At 35.3% G+C, this 20767-nt stretch overlaps 3 protein-coding genes and 1 pseudogene across 4 annotated transcripts; all 4 read left to right on the plus strand.

Moving 5' to 3' along the window:
- The first annotated feature begins 426 nt into the window (after window positions 1–426).
- LOC116030954 lies at window positions 427–2479 on the plus strand (annotated as a pseudogene).
- A 1588-nt stretch (window positions 2480–4067) lies between these two features.
- LOC116028373 (AB hydrolase superfamily protein YfhM-like) lies at window positions 4068–6574 on the plus strand. The gene is made up of 4 exons (XM_031270075.1): window positions 4068–4417; window positions 5226–5408; window positions 5506–5741; window positions 6066–6574. Exons 1-4 carry the CDS (start codon window positions 4130–4132, stop codon window positions 6316–6318), a joined length of 960 nt encoding a protein of 319 aa, XP_031125935.1. The 5' UTR covers window positions 4068–4129; the 3' UTR covers window positions 6319–6574.
- A 3283-nt stretch (window positions 6575–9857) lies between these two features.
- On the plus strand, window positions 9858–11720 carry LOC116030678 (epoxide hydrolase A-like). Its single transcript, XM_031272991.1, has 4 exons — window positions 9858–10255; window positions 10503–10670; window positions 10770–11005; window positions 11240–11720. The coding sequence occupies exons 1-4, from the start codon at window positions 9968–9970 to the stop codon at window positions 11496–11498; spliced, it is 951 nt and encodes a 316-aa protein (XP_031128851.1). The 5' UTR covers window positions 9858–9967; the 3' UTR covers window positions 11499–11720.
- Window positions 11721–11951: 231 nt separating this feature from the next.
- On the plus strand, window positions 11952–14416 carry LOC116030679 (clathrin light chain 1-like). 2 transcript variants are annotated; one of them, XM_031272993.1, is made up of 4 exons: window positions 11952–12446; window positions 12938–13091; window positions 13205–13553; window positions 14216–14416. In XM_031272993.1, exons 1-4 carry the CDS (start codon window positions 12097–12099, stop codon window positions 14218–14220), a joined length of 858 nt encoding a protein of 285 aa, XP_031128853.1. In that variant the 5' UTR covers window positions 11952–12096; the 3' UTR covers window positions 14221–14416. The 2 variants fall into 2 exon arrangements, with proteins under 2 accessions (XP_031128853.1, XP_031128852.1); XM_031272992.1 differs by lacking the exon at window positions 14216–14416 and having other exon boundaries at window positions 11953–12446; window positions 13205–13795.
- The last annotated feature ends 6351 nt before the right edge of the window (window positions 14417–20767 follow it).

Raw genomic sequence — 20767 nt, forward strand, 5'->3', positions numbered from 1 at the left:
AAGAATAAAATTTGTAATACAATTTTTAATTAATTATAACATGTCATCTCTGCCAAAGGCCTGTGATCAAGCGGCATAAAATGATCCTTTCAAGTGGGAGGTCATGGGTCAGTGGGTGACAATTTAACTTTGTTGGGCTTTTTATGGAAAACTATTCCACCCCGAAAGCCTATACTACTAAAAACCTATAATAATGACCTTGCATCCTCTCTTCCAGTTATGGTGGCATATTTTGTCTCAAAAGCTGTGCAAAATTCACTAATGGTGAACGCCTATTGAAACTTCAAAGCAGACACAGACGACTCAAATTTGATTGATCAGCTCGAACGGCACAACACGACAAATCATCTTCACTACCAACAATCCTACTAACTCGTCGCATGCCTCTTCACAGACCACACACTCACGCATTCTCAACTCTCTATCTGTTTCAGACAAGAGATAGAAAGAAAGAAAGAAATGGACGAAATTGAGCACAAGTTCATAGAGGTGAACGGGCTAAAGATCCACGTAGCTGAGATTGGGAGTGGTCGGGTCCAGTTGTACTGTTCTTACATGGCTTCCCTGAGATTTGGTACTCCTGGCGCTACCAGATGGTTGCAGTGGCCAAAGCCGGTTACAGAGCCATTTCGGTCGATTACAGAGGGTATGGTTTGTCGGATCAACCACCCCAACCTGAGAAGACCAGCTTCCTTGATCTTGTCAATGACATTGCTGCTCTGTTGGATACTCTTAGTATCCCAAAGGTCCTTTTTTTTTTTTTTTTTTCGTATCTCCCTGACTCCCTCCAAGAAAATTATTTACATTCTGTTACATACTTTCTCAACGTGTTACCCTACATGTCATCTGAGCAGAAGGTACTTGACAGCTCTTGGACATAAACCATAGCAATATCCGACTCTGTACATGAGATAAACCCCACCTTAGCAGACCAAGGAATTAAAGGACATAGGTTGCCTATGACTGACACTAGCCGGTAAAGGACTACAATAAGTTAAACTAGCTTAGGACCTAGGTTTCCCATGGGCTACCTTGTGACCCTACTAAGTAAAAGATCACAATGAACTAAACTAGCCTATAACTTAGGTTGTCCATAACCGATCAACTCAAATAAGGAAAACAAATAGATCGTTCTTATTGAGAGTCAAACTTGTAACCTCGTGGTTAACAACTAACCAACTTGTCTAGGATGTCCCTTGCTTGCATATTTTGTGATGCAATGTTAGGAATGAAGAAATTTAATTAAGTAGATCTGTATCCCTGTCTGGCTGTTTACCTGTTCTCATATGCAGGTTTTTCTGGTTGGGAAAGATTTTGGGTCGGCTGTTCTGACCTTATTATGCCTTCTCCATGAGGAGAGGGTAGCTGGGTGTGTGACATTGGATGCGCCATTCATGATTGCTCGTGCTTCTACACATACTGAAAAGCTCCCTGAAGGTTTCTATGTTTCAAGATGGAGGGTATGTATGCTGTTTCTTTCTCTTTATCATTCTCGCAACGAACATCATATCTTGCAGCTTCTGAGACTTGTTTTCAGGAGCCTGGGCGAGCTGAAGCTGACTTTGGTCGTCTCGATGCCAAAACTGTTGTGAAGAACATCTACATCCTTTTCTCCAGAAGTGAAATACCAATTGCTAATGAAAAGCAGGAGATCATGGACATGGTGGAGCTTTCCACTCCTCTACCGCCTTGGTTCACCGAAGAAGACCTGGCAGCCTATGGAGCTCTGTATGAGAAATCTGGATTCCGAACTGCATTGAAGGTTCCTTACAGGTAATGAGGCACACATTGAAATTGAGTTTCAACCTGTTAAGAATCCACATTGAAAAATAAGAGAGAAATTATAAAGTCATGAGTTAGACTAACTAATTGATTAGATTCAGTATTTCTAAGTGTAGTTTGGCCCATGTGCATTATAGCCCAGTTGTAGCATCAATGAAGCGTTGCTCTCCTTTCTTGTAGGTCGCTTGGGGATGAACATACAGAGCTACCAGCTGACCCAAGAATCAAAGTCCCTGCATTGTTCATTGGAGGTAAGAAGGATTATGTGCTGAAATTCCCGGGAATGGAAGAGTACATAAGCAGTGGGATGCTGAAAGCTTTCGTGCCTAATGTGGAGATAACCTATTTAGCTGAAGGAAGCCATTTTCTTCAGGAGCAACTGCCTGAAGAGGTGAATAAGCTGATCCTCAAATTTCTTGATGCCCACCGTTGTTAATCATGAAGGGATGTGACAGTGTTGTGGCAGAGTCATTTTAGAGGTTTGGCCATGGATGACTAAACCTTCTAAATTCAAATAAATATGATTATGCTTCTGCAAGTAGCTTCATAAAAGTTGTGGGCATCACTGTCATGTATTCAGTATTCTATGATGCTAAAAACATCTAAATGAAAGGCTCTATGTTTTCCAGATTGATGATTCTATTCTTGTTCTGCAGTGTGAGTTATTGTACTGTCATTAGGGATAGAAATAGTTGGAGGCGGCTTTGTCCAAAGACCAAAATCAATTGAAGCTTTTTTTTTTTTCTTTCTTCTTCAACTGTATTATACTAAATATGTTTATTTATAGGGAAAATTCCAAGAAAATAATAAAAATTGTAAAACAATTTCTAATTAATTATAACATGTCACGTCTAAAGAGAGTAAAAACTGAAATAAAATCAACACTTCATCGGCAGGGTGATGGTTTGATTCTCATCAACATTTTGGAATTAGGACTCCGTAAATTAGAGTTTGGACCCTTTGGGTTGTGTCCAAAGTCAGCCAAAAGAATTGATTGAGAGGTTGTTTGGACGACTAATGATTTAACTCTTCTAGCTACTACTGTGCAAGAGTTTTGGAAGCTTAGAATTAACATGGTGTGTGCAGAAAGAATTAATTTGACTAGCACTTTTCCTCTTGGGCTGACTCGGTGTAAGTAGAGATTAGTTTCAGTATGATAAGTGAGTGAGACTCTCAAGTTTAACAAAAAAAAAAAAGGGAAAATGGCATCTTTAGTCCCTGAGTTATAGGGGTAGTGTAGACTCAGTCCCTAAGTTATGGCTGTATGCGAGTTTAGTCCCTCAGTTATTCACAAAGTGGCGAGTTTAGTCCCTGGACATTAAATTTGACGAAAAAATTAAAAAATATTCAAAATTTGAGGGGTAAAATAGGAAATTCACATTTTATTATTCTTCTTATATCAAAACCACTTTTGCAACATTATTTTTCACTTCTTAGCCTAATTATTTTCAAAATTTTTCATTTTTAAAAGCATTTTAATAACTTTCAAATGACTTGTTAGGAACTTGACTCTCGTATAACACACTTAAAACTTAGCACAAATAAAGAAATGCATGATCATTGTATTTAGGTGTAGTAGACACACTATCCTAACAAGTTTTTATTTTTTTCCTAAGCAACAAATGTAATAAAATTAAACTTTTGAGATAGGATAGTGTGTAAAAAAAATCTCAAAAGTTTTAATTGTATTACATTTGTTGCTTAGTAAAAAAATAAAAACTTGTTAGGACAGTGTGTTTCATACACCTAAATACAATGATCATGCATTTCTTTATTTGTGCTAAGTTTTAAGTGTGTTATACGAGAGTCAGGTTCCTAACAAGTCATTTGAAAGTTATTAAAATGCTTTTAAAAATGAAAAATATTGAAAATAATTAGGCTAAGAAATGAAAAAATAATGTTGTAAAAGTGGTTTTGATATAAGAAGAATAATAAAATGTGAATTTCCTATTTTACCCCTCAAATTTTGAATATTTTTTAATTTTTTCGTCAAATTTAATGTTCAGGGACTAAACTCGCCACTTTGTGAATAACTGAGGGACTAAACTCGCATACAGCCATAACTTAGGGACTGAGTCTACACTACTCCTATAACTTAGGGACTAAAGATGCCATTTTCCCAAAAAAAAAAAGAAAAAAAGAAAGAATGAAGAAACTTACTTGCATTGCTCGATATATTCTTACACGTGCTTTAAAATTTGATGACTTCCGCTCGCGAGTAGTGACGCACAAATGACAAAACGACAACAGCATCTTCCATCATACTGATACTGTGTAAGATTTTTGTTGCACTCTTCACAGACCACACACCACAGACTGAAAACTCTCTCTCTCTTTCAGGCAAGAAATGGATGAAATAGAGCACAAGTTCATAGAGGTAAACGGGCTAAAGATCCACGTAGCAGAGGCTGGGAGTGGGTCGGGTCCAGTTGTGCTGTTCTTACATGGCTTCCCTGAGATTTGGTACTCCTGGCGCTACCAGATGCTTGCGGTGGACAAAGCCGGTTACAGAGCCATTTCGCTCGATTACAGAGGATATGGATTGTCGGATCAGCCACCACAACCCGAGAAGGCAACCTTCCTTGATCTTGTTAATGACCTCGCTGCACTGCTGGATACTCTTAGTATCCCAAAGGTCCGGTCTTTTTTAACCCATTTCTTCCCTATCTTCCTCCAACAATTTATTTCCATTCTGTTAGTGTTTATCTGTGAAATTTATGCAAAAAAAAAGATAGTTAGTAGTGGACTTAGGAGAACTTAATTATGTGATGATGGATATATTAGAAATGGAGCAAACTGGCCTAGGAAAATGGAGCATGGAGGACTCGAGCTGACACGGGCCCCGAGATTGAGCCCCGTGCTTGACCTGAACCGCCCTAGGGCAAGGCCTCAGCTGTGAGGGCTCGACCATGAGTCCTCGGTCGGTCAATCCATAGGTTCAGTCGCTCAGAGGAAGTTGTAACCGCTCCCACCATATTAGGGGCAGTTAGAGGGTTACTTGTGTATAAAAGGCTTCCTTATTGTCTCATTAAGACATGTTCTATCTTATTTGTCCTAAATTATCATTGTAATAGCTTGACAACTGCAACTTAATATAAGAATTGTCACACATATTCCTTGTCTTTTCATAATATTATTCGTTTATTTATCCAATCCTTTATTCATCGGGTTTGTTAATTTGGACCGTCCGGGTTAATTAAATCCATTATGTGAATTTGTGATACAACCAAATGAGTCTGGTTGGAACACCAGCCAAGTAAATTAGATTGTTGGCTTGATAACTATAACATTACAAGTACTATTGATCTTCTTGATTTGAACCGGCAGCTATGAATAACATAGTCTAATTTAACCCGCTATGGATACAAGGTTGGACAATGTAAACACACGGGTAGGGATTGCAGGTTTTCCTTGTCTCATATGATGATAACATGTCTTTGTAGGTTTTTGTGGTGGGGACAGATTTTGGATCGTGTGTTCTAACTCTCTTTTGCCTTCTCCATGAGGAGAGGGTGGTTGGGTGTGTTACATTGGATGTGCCATTCTTGCTTCCTCGTTCTTCTACAACTCGTTCTTCTACATCTGCTGAAAAGCTGCCTGAAGGTTTCTATATGGAAAGATGGAAGGTAGGTCTGATCTGCTGTTTTTTCTCTTTATCATGCTGGCAAGGAAGATCATATCTATAAGCACTTGACTGTGTTTCTGAGATTTGTTCTTTTCCAGGAGCCTGGGCGAGCTGAAGCTGACTTTGGCCGTCTCGATGCCAAAACTGTTGTGAAGAACATCTACATCCTCTTCTCCAGAAGTGAAGTACCAATTGCTAGTGAAAAGCAGGAGATCATGGACATTGTGGAGCCTTCCACTCCTCTACCGCCTTGGTTCACCGAAGAAGACCTGGCAGCCTATGGAGCTCTGTATGAGAAATCTGGATTCCGGACTGCATTGCAGGTCCCTTACAGGTAATGCACAAAAGTCTGGAAGTGATGAATGCTGTAAGAGTTCCAGCATCAATGGCTAATCATATATATATATATATATATTTGAAAGACGATTGAAACCTGTAGCCACTATCCAAAAGTGTGCTGGTAAATCCCAACGTGTAACCCCAGCCGGCTAGGTTGCCCGTAATTGATCGGCTCAAGAAGGCTAATAGGCCGCTTCAACTGGGAGTCAAACTTGTAACATTATAGGTAGTAGTTAGTTACTAAGTCAACAGTCTGACCAGGTTGGTGTTGGTCCCTAATCATATATATGTATATATATGTTGTTCTCCTTTCTTGTAGGGCTCTTGAGAATGAGCATATTGAGCTGCCAGCTGAGCCAAGAATCAAAGCCCCTGCATTGTTCATATCAGGCAAGAAGGATTATGTGATGAAATTCCCAGGAATGGAAGAGTACGTAACCAGTGGGATGCTGAAAGCTTTGGTGCCCAATGTGGAGATAGTGTATATACCTGAAGGAAGCCATTTTCTTCATGAGCAATTTCCTGAAGAAGTGAATCAGCTGATTCTCAATTTTCTTGATTCCCACTGTTAATCATAAAAGCATTTTAGAGGTTTGGCCATAGTCATAGATGACTATCTATATCTTCCTAACTCAAATAAATTGGCCACTGTATCCAATGTTAAGTACTTACTAAGTTCGGTTAAATATGAATATCCTCAGCTCCTGTAATTAGCTTCATATAAGTTCTGGGTACCACTCATGTATTCAATGATGGTAAGAAAACCTAAATGAAAGGCTATGTGTGTGTTTATTGACTGAAAAAATTATTGATTTTGAAAGTATGAAATTATGATTCAGAATATAGAATGACAACTGGATATTTTGGGGAAACAGAGCTTGAAAATTCGGAATGAAAATGCCTTTTTATCATTTTTTAAATTCACATTTTCTGCAAAAGTGATATAGATCTAATGTTGGTCCCTATTGGGTGGTGAAAAGTCTAGAGAGATATGAATAGATTTTTCAAACAAATTAAAATTTATAACACTTTAACAAAATAACTCAAATTAAATTAGACTTGAATAAATCTAAAGTAGAGTGCACAGCGGAATAATCGTATGTAAAGTGCTATAATAAAATGAAGAATTAACTGGGAATTCACGGTATGCAAAATTATAAAGAAATACGTGAGCTGTGTGTGAACTTAATTGTGTTGCATGCAAGATAAAGTAAGCGTAAAAATAATAAGTAGAAAGAGAGAGAGAGGCGATTTTATAGTGGTTCGAAGGTGATGTAATCCTTCTATTCCACTCTTCTCCTTTCACTCCAAGGAGGAATTCACTATCTTCTGTCACCAAGATACAATAGTGATTGTACTAGTGCTAGTTCTTCTAACTCAGCACTTCTACAACTTCTCCTTAGTGCCTTGAACACAAAGCCAGCACTAATCTCACTTCGAGTGCCTCTGCACAAAGCTTGCACTCCCTAGGGCTTTCACAACTCCTCTGCTACTCAACCCTCTACCCACACTCAGTAGGGAATTTGTTTTACAAGGAATTTTTTTTTTCTTTCTTTCTCCAACTCTAAGAGACTCTCAGAATATTTATTTGAAATAGCTTAGTCTCTAGATGAAATATTGAAGAATTTCTCTCTCTTAATTTTTGTATAGCACTTGCATTCAGCATGCGTAGAATTTGTGTTTTGTGATTGGTTGTATTTCTTCTTCAAGTCTTCATCTATTTATAGCTGTGGATTTTGAAGTTGCCCGTTGGAGATAGGCAATTTCAAAATTTGAAATCTTGTACTTGAGATCTTGCTGTGTAGAAATGTTGAAAATAATTTCAACTTTTATCAGATGTCAGGATGATTTTTGACTTTGTAATATTTTCTTGATCTTGCAAGTAATCTCCATGCTTTGTAATTAATTCTTGTCAGATGTGTGTCTTGAGCTTCCTTGGCTGATGGATATATTCCTTGGCTGATGAATATATTCCTTGGCTAATGAATTAATTCCTTAGCTCATGAATTAATTCCTTGGCTCAATATTTAATCCTTTGCTCTTTTTGGATTAACTGCTCTCAGTGGGATTCGAACTCAGCTTCTAGGACCGTGACTCATAGCGTAGCTCCTTAATTAAATCATTGGCTGACCCTTTGGATTTTGCTTCCATTAGGAATTGATGCATGGATCAAATCAGCGTAGCTCCTTAATTAATAAATAAGAGCGTGGCTCATTTCCTTCATAAAATAGAGACCGTGGCTCATTATTTAAAATGTTCCTCATGAGTGTTGATCCCTAGTTTTTCTTCAATATCAACCGTAGCTCATCTCCTTGAATAAATTTAGAGCGTGACTCCTCCTATTTAATTAAATTTGAGCGTAGCATCCTTTTAATTCCAATCCTTAGCTGATTCCTTTTATGAAATAAGAACCGTGGCTCATCCTTAAATAAATTGAGACCGTAGCTCATCTCTATTTCCAATCCTTAGCTGATTTTAGAGATCCATCCGTAGCTCTTCTTCTTTCATGGCTTCTTCAAGAAATTCCTGGACTTAAATATTTCTTGTTCTTGATCAAAATAAAATGACTCAAAATTCAAATAAAAATTGGGGGTCTAAAAATTTTTATCCTATGAAATACAATTTGGCTCATCAAAATCTAATTACAATTTATTCCTAACATCTAACTATTCATATTGAATACGTAAAACGCTTTGCTCCTTATATTCAACTTGATGGTGTGTATTATTTTAAAAAAGTATAATACATGTATCAAATTTAATTCTAAACTATTAAAATTATCAAATTAGGTGTATGGTTATGTAATTTGTATCACATTTGATTACTAATTATTAATATTTTATAAAATTAGGTGTAAAGTTTTGTAATTTGTATCGCATTTGGTACTTCTGTCAAATTAATTTTTATTTTAAAAATGATTTTAATAATTTTTAAATAATATAAAAAAAATCAAAATCCCGGCAGTCCCCGGCTTTTGTTTTTGTTTTGTTATTAAAATTATTTAAAATAGTTAATTTTAAATTATTTTATAAAATTATTTTAATAATATAAAAATAATTTTATTTTTTTTAAATTAAAAACAAAAACAAAAACAAAAGCCTGGGACTGCCGGCTTTTGTTTTTTAAATTAAATTTTTTTGTTTTAAAAATTAGGAAAAAGTGTCAAATAGGCCACTGAACTTGTAGCTTTTGTGCAATTGGGTCATTGAACTTAAAAAGTGTGCAATTCAACCATCAAACAAGCAAAATTTGTGCAATTAGATTATTTTTACAAAAAATTTTAATTCAATTTGAGTTAAAAACATTTAAATATTGACTCCAACTAGTATGGTAGAAGAAAATGTCACTCTTAATACATATATGTTAGTAATATAATTGGATTTTACCAGAAAATTTTTGTAAAAATGGTCCAATTGCACAATTTTTGTTTGTTTAATGGTTGAATTGCACACTTTTTAAGTTCAATAACCCAATTGCACAAAAACGATAAGTTCAGTGGCCTATTTGACACTTTTTCCTAAAAATTATTAAAATCATTTTTAAAATACAAATTAATTTAACAACAGAACTAAATGTAATGTAAATTACAAAAATTTTACACTTAATTTCAACCTAAAGAGTAGTACTTACTAAACAAGTTATTTAAGATTTAATTGAACATTTTTGTCGGTTTAAGGAGTTTTAATGGAGTTTTTTTTTTTTACTTAAACATTTTAATTGCACTATCCACTATACTTAGGGAGCTAATTTGACATTTTTCTCCCAACATTATCATTAGTTGCACCAAACATTAAATGCACCAATGTGAAAGACGTTATTGTTAGGTGCACCAATGTTAACTAGGTAAATTACTTGCACTATTAAGTGAAAATAGTTGCATTTTAAAGTTATTTTACTTATACTTTTCCATTGCATATTTGTACCAGTTATTTATACTTTTAACACATATTACTTGCATCAAAATTTGAATTATTCCCAAAAATATCACAGCTTTCTTTTTTTTTTTAAAGAAAATTATCCATTAAATTTATACACGTGAAGAACTACAATTGATTCCCGGTTCTTTTCTAAGCATTGTTCTCACCTCAGCCCTATATATGCGCGCTCATGTTAATCAATGCCCAAATGACAAAACGACAACAGCATCTTCCATACTGATTATGTGTAAGATTTTTGTTGCACTCTTCACAGACTGCAAACTCTCTCTCTTTCAGGCAAGAAATGGATGAAATAGAGCACAAGTTCATAGTGGTCAACGGGCTAAAGATCCACGTAGCAGAGGCTGGAAGTGGGTCGGGTCCAGTTGTGCTGTTCTTACATGGCTTCCCTGAGATTTGGTACTCCTGGCGCTACCAGATGCTTGCGGTGGCCAAAGCCGGTTACAGAGCCATTTCGCTCGATTACAGAGGATATGGTTTGTCGGATCAGCCACCACAACCCGAGAACACCACCTTTCTTGATCTTGTTAATGACCTCGCTGCACTGCTGGATACTCTTAGTATCCCAAAGGTCCCATCTTTTTTAACCCATTTCTTCCCTATCTTCCTCCAACAAATTATTTCCATTCCGCTAGTGTTTATCTGTGAAATTTATGCACAAAAAAAGGTAGTTAGTAGTGGACTTAGGAGAACTTAATCATGTGAATTTGTGATTCAATAAAATGAGTCTAGTTGGAACCCCAACCAAGTCAGACTGATATCTTGATAACTACAAGATAAGTCATTTTGTCTCGTATGATGATAACATGTCTGTGTAGGTTTTTGTGGTGGGGACAGATTTTGGATCGTTAGTTCTGACTATCTTTAGCCTTCTCCACGAGGAGAGAGTGGTTGGGTGTGTTACATTGGATGTGCCATTCGTGCTTCCTCGTTCTTTTACATCTGCTGAAGAGCTGCCTGAAGGTTTCTATATAGCAAGATGGAATGTATGTCTGATCTGCTGTTTTTCTCTTTATCATGCTGGCAATGAAGATCATATCTATAAGCACTTGACTGTATGTGTTTCTGAGATTTGTTTTTTTCAGGAGCCTGGGCGAGCTGAAGCTGACTTTGGCCGTCTCGATGCCAAAACTGTTGTGAAGAACATCTACATCCTCTTCTCCAGAAGTGAAATACCAATTGCTAGTGAAAAGCAGGAGATCATGGACATTGTGGAGCCTTCCACTCCTCTACCTCCTTGGTTCACCGAAGAAGACCTGGCAGCCTATGGAGCTCTGTATGAGAAATCTGGATTCCGAACTGCATTGAAGGTTCCGTACAGGTAATGAGGCACACACACATACTTGCCACTATCCGAAAGTGTACTGGTAAACCCGGCTTGTAACCCTAGGCCCTAGCCGGCTAAGTTGCCCATAATTGATCAGCTCAAGAAAGCTAATAGACCGTTCCAATTAGAAGTCAAACTTCTAACATTATAGTTAGTTAGTTACTAAGTCAATAGTCTGACTAGGTGGTGTTGGCTCCTAATCATATATGTTGTTCTCCTTTCTTGTAGGTCTCTTGGGGATGACTATGAGCGTATTGAGCTGCCAGCTGAGCCAAGAATCAAAGCCCCTGCATTGTTCATATCAGGCAAGAAGGATTATGTGATGAAATTCCCAGGAATGGAAGAGTATGTAACCAGTGGGATGCTGAAAGCTTTGGTGCCCAATGTGGAGATAGTGTATATACCTGAAGGAACCCATTTTCTTCATGAGCAATTTCCTGAAGAAGTGAATCAGCTGATCCTCAATTTTCTTGATTCCCACCGTTAATCATGAAAGTATTTTAGAGGTTTGGCCATGGATGACTATATCTTCTAAGTTCAAATAAATTGGTCACTATATCCAATGTTAAGTACTTAATAAGTTCTGTTAAATATGAATATCCTCAGCTCCTGTAATTAGCTTCATATAAGTTCTGGGAACCACTTATGTATTCAATGATGGTAAGAAAACCTAAATGAAAGGCTGTGTGTGTGTTTATTGATTAAAAAATTATTGATTTTGAAAGTATGAAATTATGATTCAATAAAGAATATAGAATAAAAACTGGATAATTTGGATAAACAGAGCTTGAAAATTAGGAATGAAAATGTGTTTTTATCATTTTTTAATTTAATTCACATTTTCTGTAAAAGTGATATAGATCTAACAAGTCATATTGAATACGTAACACGCTTTGCTCCTTAATTATGATTCAACTTTATGATGTGATGCAATATGAGTCTGAGCACTATGCTTTCCCATGAAGAAAAAAGATTATTTTAGTGGAAGCTAGTGTCTTCTTCGCCATTCATGTTCAAAAGCGCATATAGATACTCAGGGAATTAGAGACACGTATTTTGAGACATTAGACAGAGAGAGAGAGAGAATGGCTTCAGTCGATGTATTTACCATGGATGAGCACGTCATAACGGCTACTCCGTCGTTTGATAACGGCGGATACTCTTCCTTCTCTGCCGACGCGCCACCGTACCAATCAGCCGGGGGATTTCCGGGAGAGTACGATGAAGTGACAGTGGAGCACTTCCCTCAGTCCGTCCACAGTCCCGATCCCTATGGATTCGGGTCGGATCCGCACCCAGCTTTGGTTTCTAACGGCAATGAAAATCCATATGATCTCGGAGAAGATTCCGCCGGAATATTCATCTCTGATGGCCCGGTGCTTCCTCCTCCGCATGAAATGCATGAGGCGGGCTTTGCCCTGCGTGAATGGCGAAGGTGAATCTCCATTTTCTTAACTCTAAAGAGCTATTCCGTCGTCTCAAAATTCTGATTCTTCAGTAAAATGACAGTATTTCTTAGTTTTTGAACTAATAGGAAACTTGTTTTACTAGACTAATCTCTTGTTCCAGTACATAAATAGATCTACAGAGGAACAGATATCATATCACATCTTTAACGAGCTGAGATTACATATTTACCATGAATCTATTGTTTCTATAATCGGTTCCTTCAGTACATGATCATTTCTCAATTCTCAAGACTTACAACTAAGTAGTGTATACGTTTATAGCATTTGATCTTGGTAAAAAATTGAGAGTAATAATGGTCAAAGCAGTTTGATTTAAAGATCCAAAACTTTGTTGGTCCAATTTGAGGTTTTCAAGTAGGGGAATCACAGTTTGCAGATTTGCAGTTTGTTGATGAAAATCATGAAATGATGAACTTGAATGTGGAACTTTTGCTTGGATGATTCTGTTTTGGTGCAGGCAAAATGCAATTCGGCTTGAAGAGAAGGAAAAGAAAGAAAAGGAAACCAGAAACCAGATTATTGAAGAAGGGGAAGAGTACAAGGAAGCTTTCTATGAGAAAAGAAAGCACAATATTGAGACTAATAAGACCAATAACAAGGAGAAGGAGAAGGTGAAGCAGATTTTAATTTGTTGCACAAGCTATTACAATTTACAAAGTATTGTTTTCCATGAACTTAACTAATCATTAGACGCGTTTTTCGTGTTCTATTGTCTTAAGAGCAGTCATACCTGGCGAATCAAGAGAAGTTCCATAAAGAAGCCGATAAACAGTATTGGAAAGCCATAGCTGAACTGATTCCTAACGAGGTGCCCAATATCGAGAAGAAGGGGAGAAAGAAGGATCAAGAGAAGAAGCCATCTGTTTCGGTCATCCAAGGGCCGAAACCTGGAAAACCTACTGAGCTTTCAAGGATGCGCCAAATACTGGTGAAGCTTAAGCATAACCCGCCCGCTCACATGCTACCGCCCCCTCCCACCCTGGCCAAGGATGCAAAAGATGCTGCCAAGGATTCTAAAGATTCAGCTCCCACATCAGAAGATCCTGCAACCATTGCCATTGATCAACCTTCAAGCTAAGCATATACTTATCCATTTGCTACTTCATTAATCATTGTCTGAATTTTGTACTACTTTGGGTTTCAAAGATTGGTGTCATTCTATGATTATATTGATTATAGGCCATTACTAGCTGCATTCTCTCATTCAGATCATAAAGGTTGTCTTTTACTGTTCATATTTATTTGTTTGTGGAATTGAGGTTCATCTTACAATTCTACTAGCTTCAAATTTCTCAATATGCAATTGATTGTATTATTCCCTTGACCTAATTCATTTCCAATATATTGCTTTTTTTTTAAAATTTTTTTTTATTTTAATGTCATATGGTATTTTCACTGAGATTAATTCGAATTCATTCATGTCACGTTTTGACTTTGACTTTACTTTCGTTGGCTATCCTTATCCCTGAATTACTCTATCATTTTTATAAGTCCTACCTCCACACCATTAAATTTACAATTCTTTCAGTTTTTTCTTTACATTCCTCAATACTCTTCACTCTTAAAAGTGGTCCCTCTCATTTATTAAAAATCAGCATACAAATTTTTACCGTGCTAAAAACCACCAAAACACTTTCTATTGGGTTGCTCAAACAAATGATTTATGTATTAGATTGAATTCTCAACTGCAAGGCCTCACGACCCAGGCTGACTAATTTTGAGATGCAATCAACAGGCTAGCTGTTATCTGCGATTCCGTTGCTGTCGGAATGTCGGATGGATTTTTGCTGTTTCTACAGAGAATTTTCAGGCAATAAAAATGGGCTTCAACCATAGTAATGGGTCACAAGCTTCAGCCTTGGCCCATTGTTTTTCTGTACAAATATTCTCACAATTCTTGTGACAATTCTCAATTATTGAAAGCTTGATTCCAAAATGATCATTTGATGACAAATGGATAATATTATTAGGTCTCTTTCTTTGAACCGACTGATGCCCGACAGTCTGTTACTCTGTTGGGGACAAATAGAGTAATTTTATTTTTTCTGAAAATAGAGTAATTTTGTAATTATTGTTTAAAATAAATATATTATATTTTGTAAAGTTTTATATAATTTTTAAATAAATCATGCTATCAAGTTAAATTTTACTCTACCAAATATATTTTTTACACACTGGATATGTAAATCACACAAGGTCTTAAGAAAAATTGAACTCATACTTACTTAAGAAAAAGAAAATTATACTTCACTCACTTAAATAAAAAATTATTTTATACATTTATATTGATTCTTATAACAGAGAGACAGAAAGTCGATTACGGAGTATTAAAGCGATTTGTAAAATTTAAAAATTTTCTCTAAGTTATTAAAAAAAAATCTCTAAGTTGGGATAGCAATGAAAATGGGGAAGATGTGAATGTGTGGACAAGTCGGTGAGACGTGGCGGATACAGCCTCACCCTCGCCGGTACTAGTTTATGTCGTGTTGTGAATAAAGCGTACGGAGAAGGGTTGGTTTCGGTACCCACAAATATCTCCATCCCTCAGATCCTAAAATCTTGATTTATTATTATTATTTGTTGATGAAGACTAAAATCTTGATTTATGATTTAAACAATTAAACCTAAATCTCAATCCTAAAAAGACCTTAGCCTATATGGATCAATTGACGCGCCGGACCTACTTCAAAGATAGAATTCCTATCTGCAAAATACGTAGTACTATTTTGGACTTCTAAAATTTATTTTCAATTTTTATTCAATTATTTAAATTTTTGATGTTGACATATTTTTTTTTAATTTACAAAATAAAAATAATTCATTATTGCTGGACACTTAGGAGTAAAAGTGACGAGGTTAAGATAAAAAGTTCATGTAGTATAACTCATACTGAATAAGTTATAAAGTGAATATATAGTTAATGGCCAAACACTTTCCCACGACACATGTTTTTGTTGTATTTAGACTATTTAAACATGATATATTGTATCAACAAATATTAAAGAAAAATTTGTACTTTTTTTCCCTATGTTATATGTTATTTTTAGAATTTTAGAATTCGTCCCTAAGTGTTGGTCATATTCATCTTTCGTCCCTAAATTATTATTGGCGTTGCACTTTTCGTCATTTCATGCTCATTTTTTGTCCCTAATTTATACTAAAATTACAAATTTTGTCTCTAATGTTTTATTAGTAAAAAAAATGAAAAATGTAATGTCAATGATAAATTGAGGACAAAAAATGAGTATGACCAATATCTATAGACGAATTCTACCATTATCCTATAATTTAGGAGAAACAACGGGCAATTATTGAAAAGGTGTACAAGACAGCTTGGAGTGACTCATTTTGTGTGGAGATGAATAAGTGATAGGGAGGTTTTCTCAAAAAAAAAAAAAAAAGTGTTAGGGAGGCATTCAAGGGCTAGTAATGCATTAATGGTGCATTTATGGCCGAGATTCTAGGGAGATCGTTTTCCTTTTATATTTCATTTCTATTTTTGTTTTGGAAACGATTTAATTTCTATTTTAAAACACTTAATCGTACTAATTTTGGTAGGATATCAATATGTAGTCAGGAGTTATTAGCCGGGTTTTTTTTGTGTGTGTGGGTGAGGGAATAAATGGACCTAGGGGTCCCGGAGATTAACTGCGTCTACAGAAAGAAACATTCTGAACGTCAAGCCTTAGAAGCTCTCTAAGATCCTTCGGAAGATGGTCCAGGATGGAAGTCCCACGAGGCGCACTTTGACCCAGATTAGCTAAGTGATCAGCATATTGGTTACCTTCTCGAAAAACATGGCTGATCTTAAAATTGTTGAAGTTGGCCATAAGAGCTCTACAGTCCATGATAAGGGTGTTTGTAGTATTCCCACTGCCCGTATGGTCATCTAGCGCTTGCAACATGGCTTCTGAGTCGGTTTTGGCAACGAGCTTGGTGAGGCCTCTATTTGTAGCATTTCGGTGTGATTTGTAATCATAATTGTGGGGATTTATTTCCTTATTTAGTCGAGCGCTACAGCTTACATGTATAAATGTTCTAAAAAATGACGAGTTACGAATTTACATCTTTTGAGCTAGATAATAAATAGTTTTTTTTTTTAATATACTACTCTTTGTCTTTACATTGTTAAGTGTTCAATTAATAGTGTTGACCAGTCATTGATCACTCAAAGACCGAGAAACTAACACCACTCACTCAATTATTGCTTACGGATTATTATGATTATTATATAATGATTTTATATCTGTTTGTATTGTATGTAATAATATTTATTATTGCCAAAACAAATAATATAATTTAGCTATATGCATGACATCATTAATTATTATATTGTAAAAATTAATGAAAAAATACATAGTTGATAAATAAAATATGAGTATTTAGACGCGGCGGTCACACGGTGCCACGAGTACAAAAAGCAAAAGTGCACCGTGGCATGATTATCTGCACAACGTCACCCTCATCCATTAAGATCATTGTTTTTTTATTTTATTTTTTATTTTGAAGGCAATAAGAACATTGTTTATGCCTTATAAAACTAAAATTACTAACACTTTTTTTTAGTGATGAGAGAAATCTGTAAAGAGTATAAAATTTGCATTATGATCTTAGGTAAATGAGCATAAAGAGCTATATTGACTGACTGACTCAAATTATATAAAAAAAAAGTAAATATGTTGATTTTACTAGATGTCAATATTAAAACTTTTTAGTTATCAAGTCAATCGTTTAACTTACTTGATTGTAGTTGATTTTAAAATAATAAAATTGCAACACTTTTTGAAAAGGTAAAGTTGTGTGTGATGCTGACGGATTTGTCTTTGCACTTTGCACACAGTTTAAAATTAAACTCTCCCCAGCATTATCTCCATCTTATATTAATTTCGTGATTAATTAGCAAAATAATTGCATCCTGCGAATGATTAGCAGTTTAATTCGGCCTTTCTTCGACGCATTGAGGTTTTGGCCCAAATGTTAGTGCGCCCTTTCGAGAATAAATAACAATTTCGGAGGACCTCATGGCATGCGTTGTCACCGATGACTTGTCAGCCATTCATTGCTGGGTTTGATTAAAAGAATATCAAACTGGATAATTAAATTGTCAGTTGGAACTTGTAACCAAGGTCCAAGGTTGGTCCTTCGCGGTCCACTTCCAGCTGGCAATATTAAACCATGCATCATTGTTATTAGAGTTGTATTATATAAATCCAATGGGATACTTAAGTGGTAAATGAGCTCTTTTTGTGGGGAAGAAATTCAAGAGAACCCGGGTTCGATTATCTCGAGTGACTAGTTCACGTGCCTCCCGGACCGTTAAACGGTATGAGAAAGATCCGGTGGATTTAAAAAAATAAAAATTTCTACCATACTACGACATGGATTCCCAACCTCTATTTTCTCACTTTTATTACTAAATGTGGTAAAAAATAATAAGTTGCCCCCAAGCTTAGTGAGTTAGTGCAATTGATTCGTCGTCTGAATTAAATATCATGATTGGATGCGACAATGTAAGAGTTTGAATCCCACGGAAATCATGTGTGAGAAAAAGGTCCGGCCAAAAGATGTTGGAAGATTTGGATTGGATCCAATGAACACACATGAAGAATATGGCATCCCCAATGATTAAGGAATATCTCCCCTTTACATAATCAAATATTACTTGTGGCTCAAATGATGACCGAGTGAGTAAAACATAATTATCATACTTTGTCACAATCCGTCACACATAAGTTTCATAATACAATTGATCTATATTACATAGGAGCTAATTTTGGTTGACTTTGATAGCCCTTCCATAATTACTTGATTGTCATTTAATGTCTTAACTTCCTTTATTGTAGCTTTGACCAACCGTTATTCATATCCCATCAACACTCACTTGTAAAATATTTCATCTCTACTTGACCCTTTTAACTTCCTTATATATCTATACTCCTGTGTATATAATAACATCCCTGATTCTTTTGCTGCAATTCCCTCAACTTGTTGACGGATTTTTCACAGCTTGCCCAAAATATGATCACATAAACATGTATATCAAATGATATAAAATATTCGATGGAAGTAATAATAATGTTATATACACGACTACAACCAACATTGACCGTTGTAAGTTGTATATAACCGTATGAGTCAGTCAAAGTTGTACTGTGTGTGGCTATTGGTCAGTCAACAATCAAGATGATTGGAAAACGAGTAATTAAAGACACTAAAAAAATAAAGATAATAAAAATGTGATATGGTATATTCTCTTTTTATTCCTACAAATATCCGCACGACAATTTCGTGTTTGAGTTAGTTGCACAAGGCCATATGGTGATATGGGTACATACCCTGCACGAAATCTCAAACTTTAATACGTAGACAATCTCCAAAGAAAGTATCAAAACATCATTTTGGTATAAAATTTAGTGTAATCTTCCTCTAAGAAAGACACCAAATTCTACATCAGAAATTCAGAATAGTGTAAATACATAGTATTACACTCACGGTGTAAAACTTTTTAAAATATTCTTGTCAGCTGTTTCTTTTTAAAAATTTATATGGTTAAAAATAAATCATAAACATTTAAAGATCTTATTGAAACGTTTAAAACGAGATCAATATCGATTATAAAATAATTAAAAATTAAAATACATAAAAATAAAAAGTTCAATTTAAAATATTATTATTTAAACCCAAAATTATATTTTATATTAAAATAATTAATACTAACGTATTAAATATAAGGATGGCAATTTCAATCCGCCCCGTGGATATCCACCCGAATCCGCCCCGCATGGGTCGGGTTTTTTTGGGTGATAGTGGGTGGTGGATCGGGGGTGGGTCTTAAAAAAGTAAACCCGCGGTGGGTCGGGTTGGATTCGGGTTCTATGTACAAAACCCGCCTAGAATCCCACCCGACCCACTATGTGTGTGTATGTATATATATAATAGTAAAATAAGTACTAGTATATAGTTTATTATCAAAGTTTCTATAAATTTTGATAACTTTTTACTATTTTTATATTTAAACAACTAAGTTTATTTTTAAAAATTAACAATTTAGTTATTATATTTGAATATTTTTATTATTTTTTGTTTTAGTATAGCTAATGAATTTTTTTATTTTATTATGTGTAAGTAATTTAAATATTAATTTTTGAAAAAAATTAATAAGATGATAAGTGGTGAATACCTGAGTGGGCACCCGCACCAGGTGGGGGTGGGGATGGATTCTAAAAAAGTCCACCCGATGCGGGTTGGGGGTGGGGGTGGGTGGAGAAAATATAAGGTGGGTCGGGTGATGGATGTAGCACTCCCCGATCCACACCCGACCCATTGCCATCCCTAATTAAATATTAACCTAAAAAAATCTAGAGTTTGAATAATTTATGATTATTTCGCTTAAAACGATGTCTTTTTTAGTGAAATATCCCATTTAAAAAAGAAGGGGACAATAGCTAATCGGTCGATTAGGCGACCTAGTCGGTGCCTAGTTGGCCTAGTCCCCTTCTTTTTTAAATGGGATGCGCTAGACGGTCGGCCAGCGCCTAACGCCGATTAATCGGTGCCTAACCGGAATTTTTGCAACACTTGTGGCAGTTAATAATTTCTATACCTGTAAATAAATTGAATGTATATAACTCGTTAATTACATACACAATTACCATATGTTGTGCCATCAATTTGTTTACATGTACATAAATAAAATTGCATCAACTACAAATACATAATCTGAATATCTTTTTTACCATGGTCTATAATGCAATGTAAATCTTGGTTCATGGTATAATGCAATGTAAATCTTGGTTCATGGTATAATATCAAGTTGGTCATGACAAAGTTTGAATAATATTCTATACTCCGTATCTATATCTGTATTCTTGATGTGATTCTTTTATATATAGAATGCAACACATAATATTTACTTTATTCTTAATGTGATTTTATTATTTTTTTAATATTATGGGGCGTTTGGTTGGGATAATATAAGAACATATATAAAATAATATATATATATATATTGAGTACTACTAACTCTGTTCTAATATAGTATATGTTTATAGTTACTTTCTCAATCGTCTCTACTGAGGTTCGAATCCACTTCCCTTAATGTGAGAGTATAAACCGAATATTACTAGACAACAAGATTTTTATATTTCAACAATTCAAACTAAACATATAAAATAAGTTACATTCTCAAAAATCACATTATCTTTCAAAAAATAATCATATTACTTTAAGATAATCTCATACTGTCAACATAGCGTAACATTTTCTTATAACTATTCACTAATCACGA

This window comes from Ipomoea triloba, chromosome 9 (assembly GCF_003576645.1).
Source record: "Ipomoea triloba cultivar NCNSP0323 chromosome 9, ASM357664v1".
In the NCBI taxonomy this organism is placed as follows: Eukaryota; Viridiplantae; Streptophyta; class Magnoliopsida; order Solanales; family Convolvulaceae; genus Ipomoea; species Ipomoea triloba.

What these genes read in the sequence shown, in the direction of transcription:
- LOC116028373 (XM_031270075.1), top strand. Translation starts at nt 4,130, where the DNA reads ATGGATGAAATAGAGCACAAGTTCATAGAGGTAAACGGGCTAAAGATC. An exon ending in ATACTCTTAGTATCCCAAAG is followed by an intron (nt 4,418 to 5,225) that starts GTCCGGTCTTTT and finishes ATGTCTTTGTAG; the next exon opens with GTTTTTGTGGTGGGGACAGA. An exon ending in TCTATATGGAAAGATGGAAG is followed by an intron (nt 5,409 to 5,505) that starts GTAGGTCTGATC and finishes GTTCTTTTCCAG; the next exon opens with GAGCCTGGGCGAGCTGAAGC.
- LOC116030678 (XM_031272991.1), top strand. Translation starts at nt 9,968, where the DNA reads ATGGATGAAATAGAGCACAAGTTCATAGTGGTCAACGGGCTAAAGATC. An exon ending in ATACTCTTAGTATCCCAAAG is followed by an intron (nt 10,256 to 10,502) that starts GTCCCATCTTTT and finishes ATGTCTGTGTAG; the next exon opens with GTTTTTGTGGTGGGGACAGA. An exon ending in TCTATATAGCAAGATGGAAT is followed by an intron (nt 10,671 to 10,769) that starts GTATGTCTGATC and finishes TGTTTTTTTCAG; the next exon opens with GAGCCTGGGCGAGCTGAAGC.
- LOC116030679 (XM_031272993.1), top strand. Translation starts at nt 12,097, where the DNA reads ATGGCTTCAGTCGATGTATTTACCATGGATGAGCACGTCATAACGGCT. An exon ending in GCCCTGCGTGAATGGCGAAG is followed by an intron (nt 12,447 to 12,937) that starts GTGAATCTCCAT and finishes GTTTTGGTGCAG; the next exon opens with GCAAAATGCAATTCGGCTTG. An exon ending in ATAACAAGGAGAAGGAGAAG is followed by an intron (nt 13,092 to 13,204) that starts GTGAAGCAGATT and finishes TCTTAAGAGCAG; the next exon opens with TCATACCTGGCGAATCAAGA.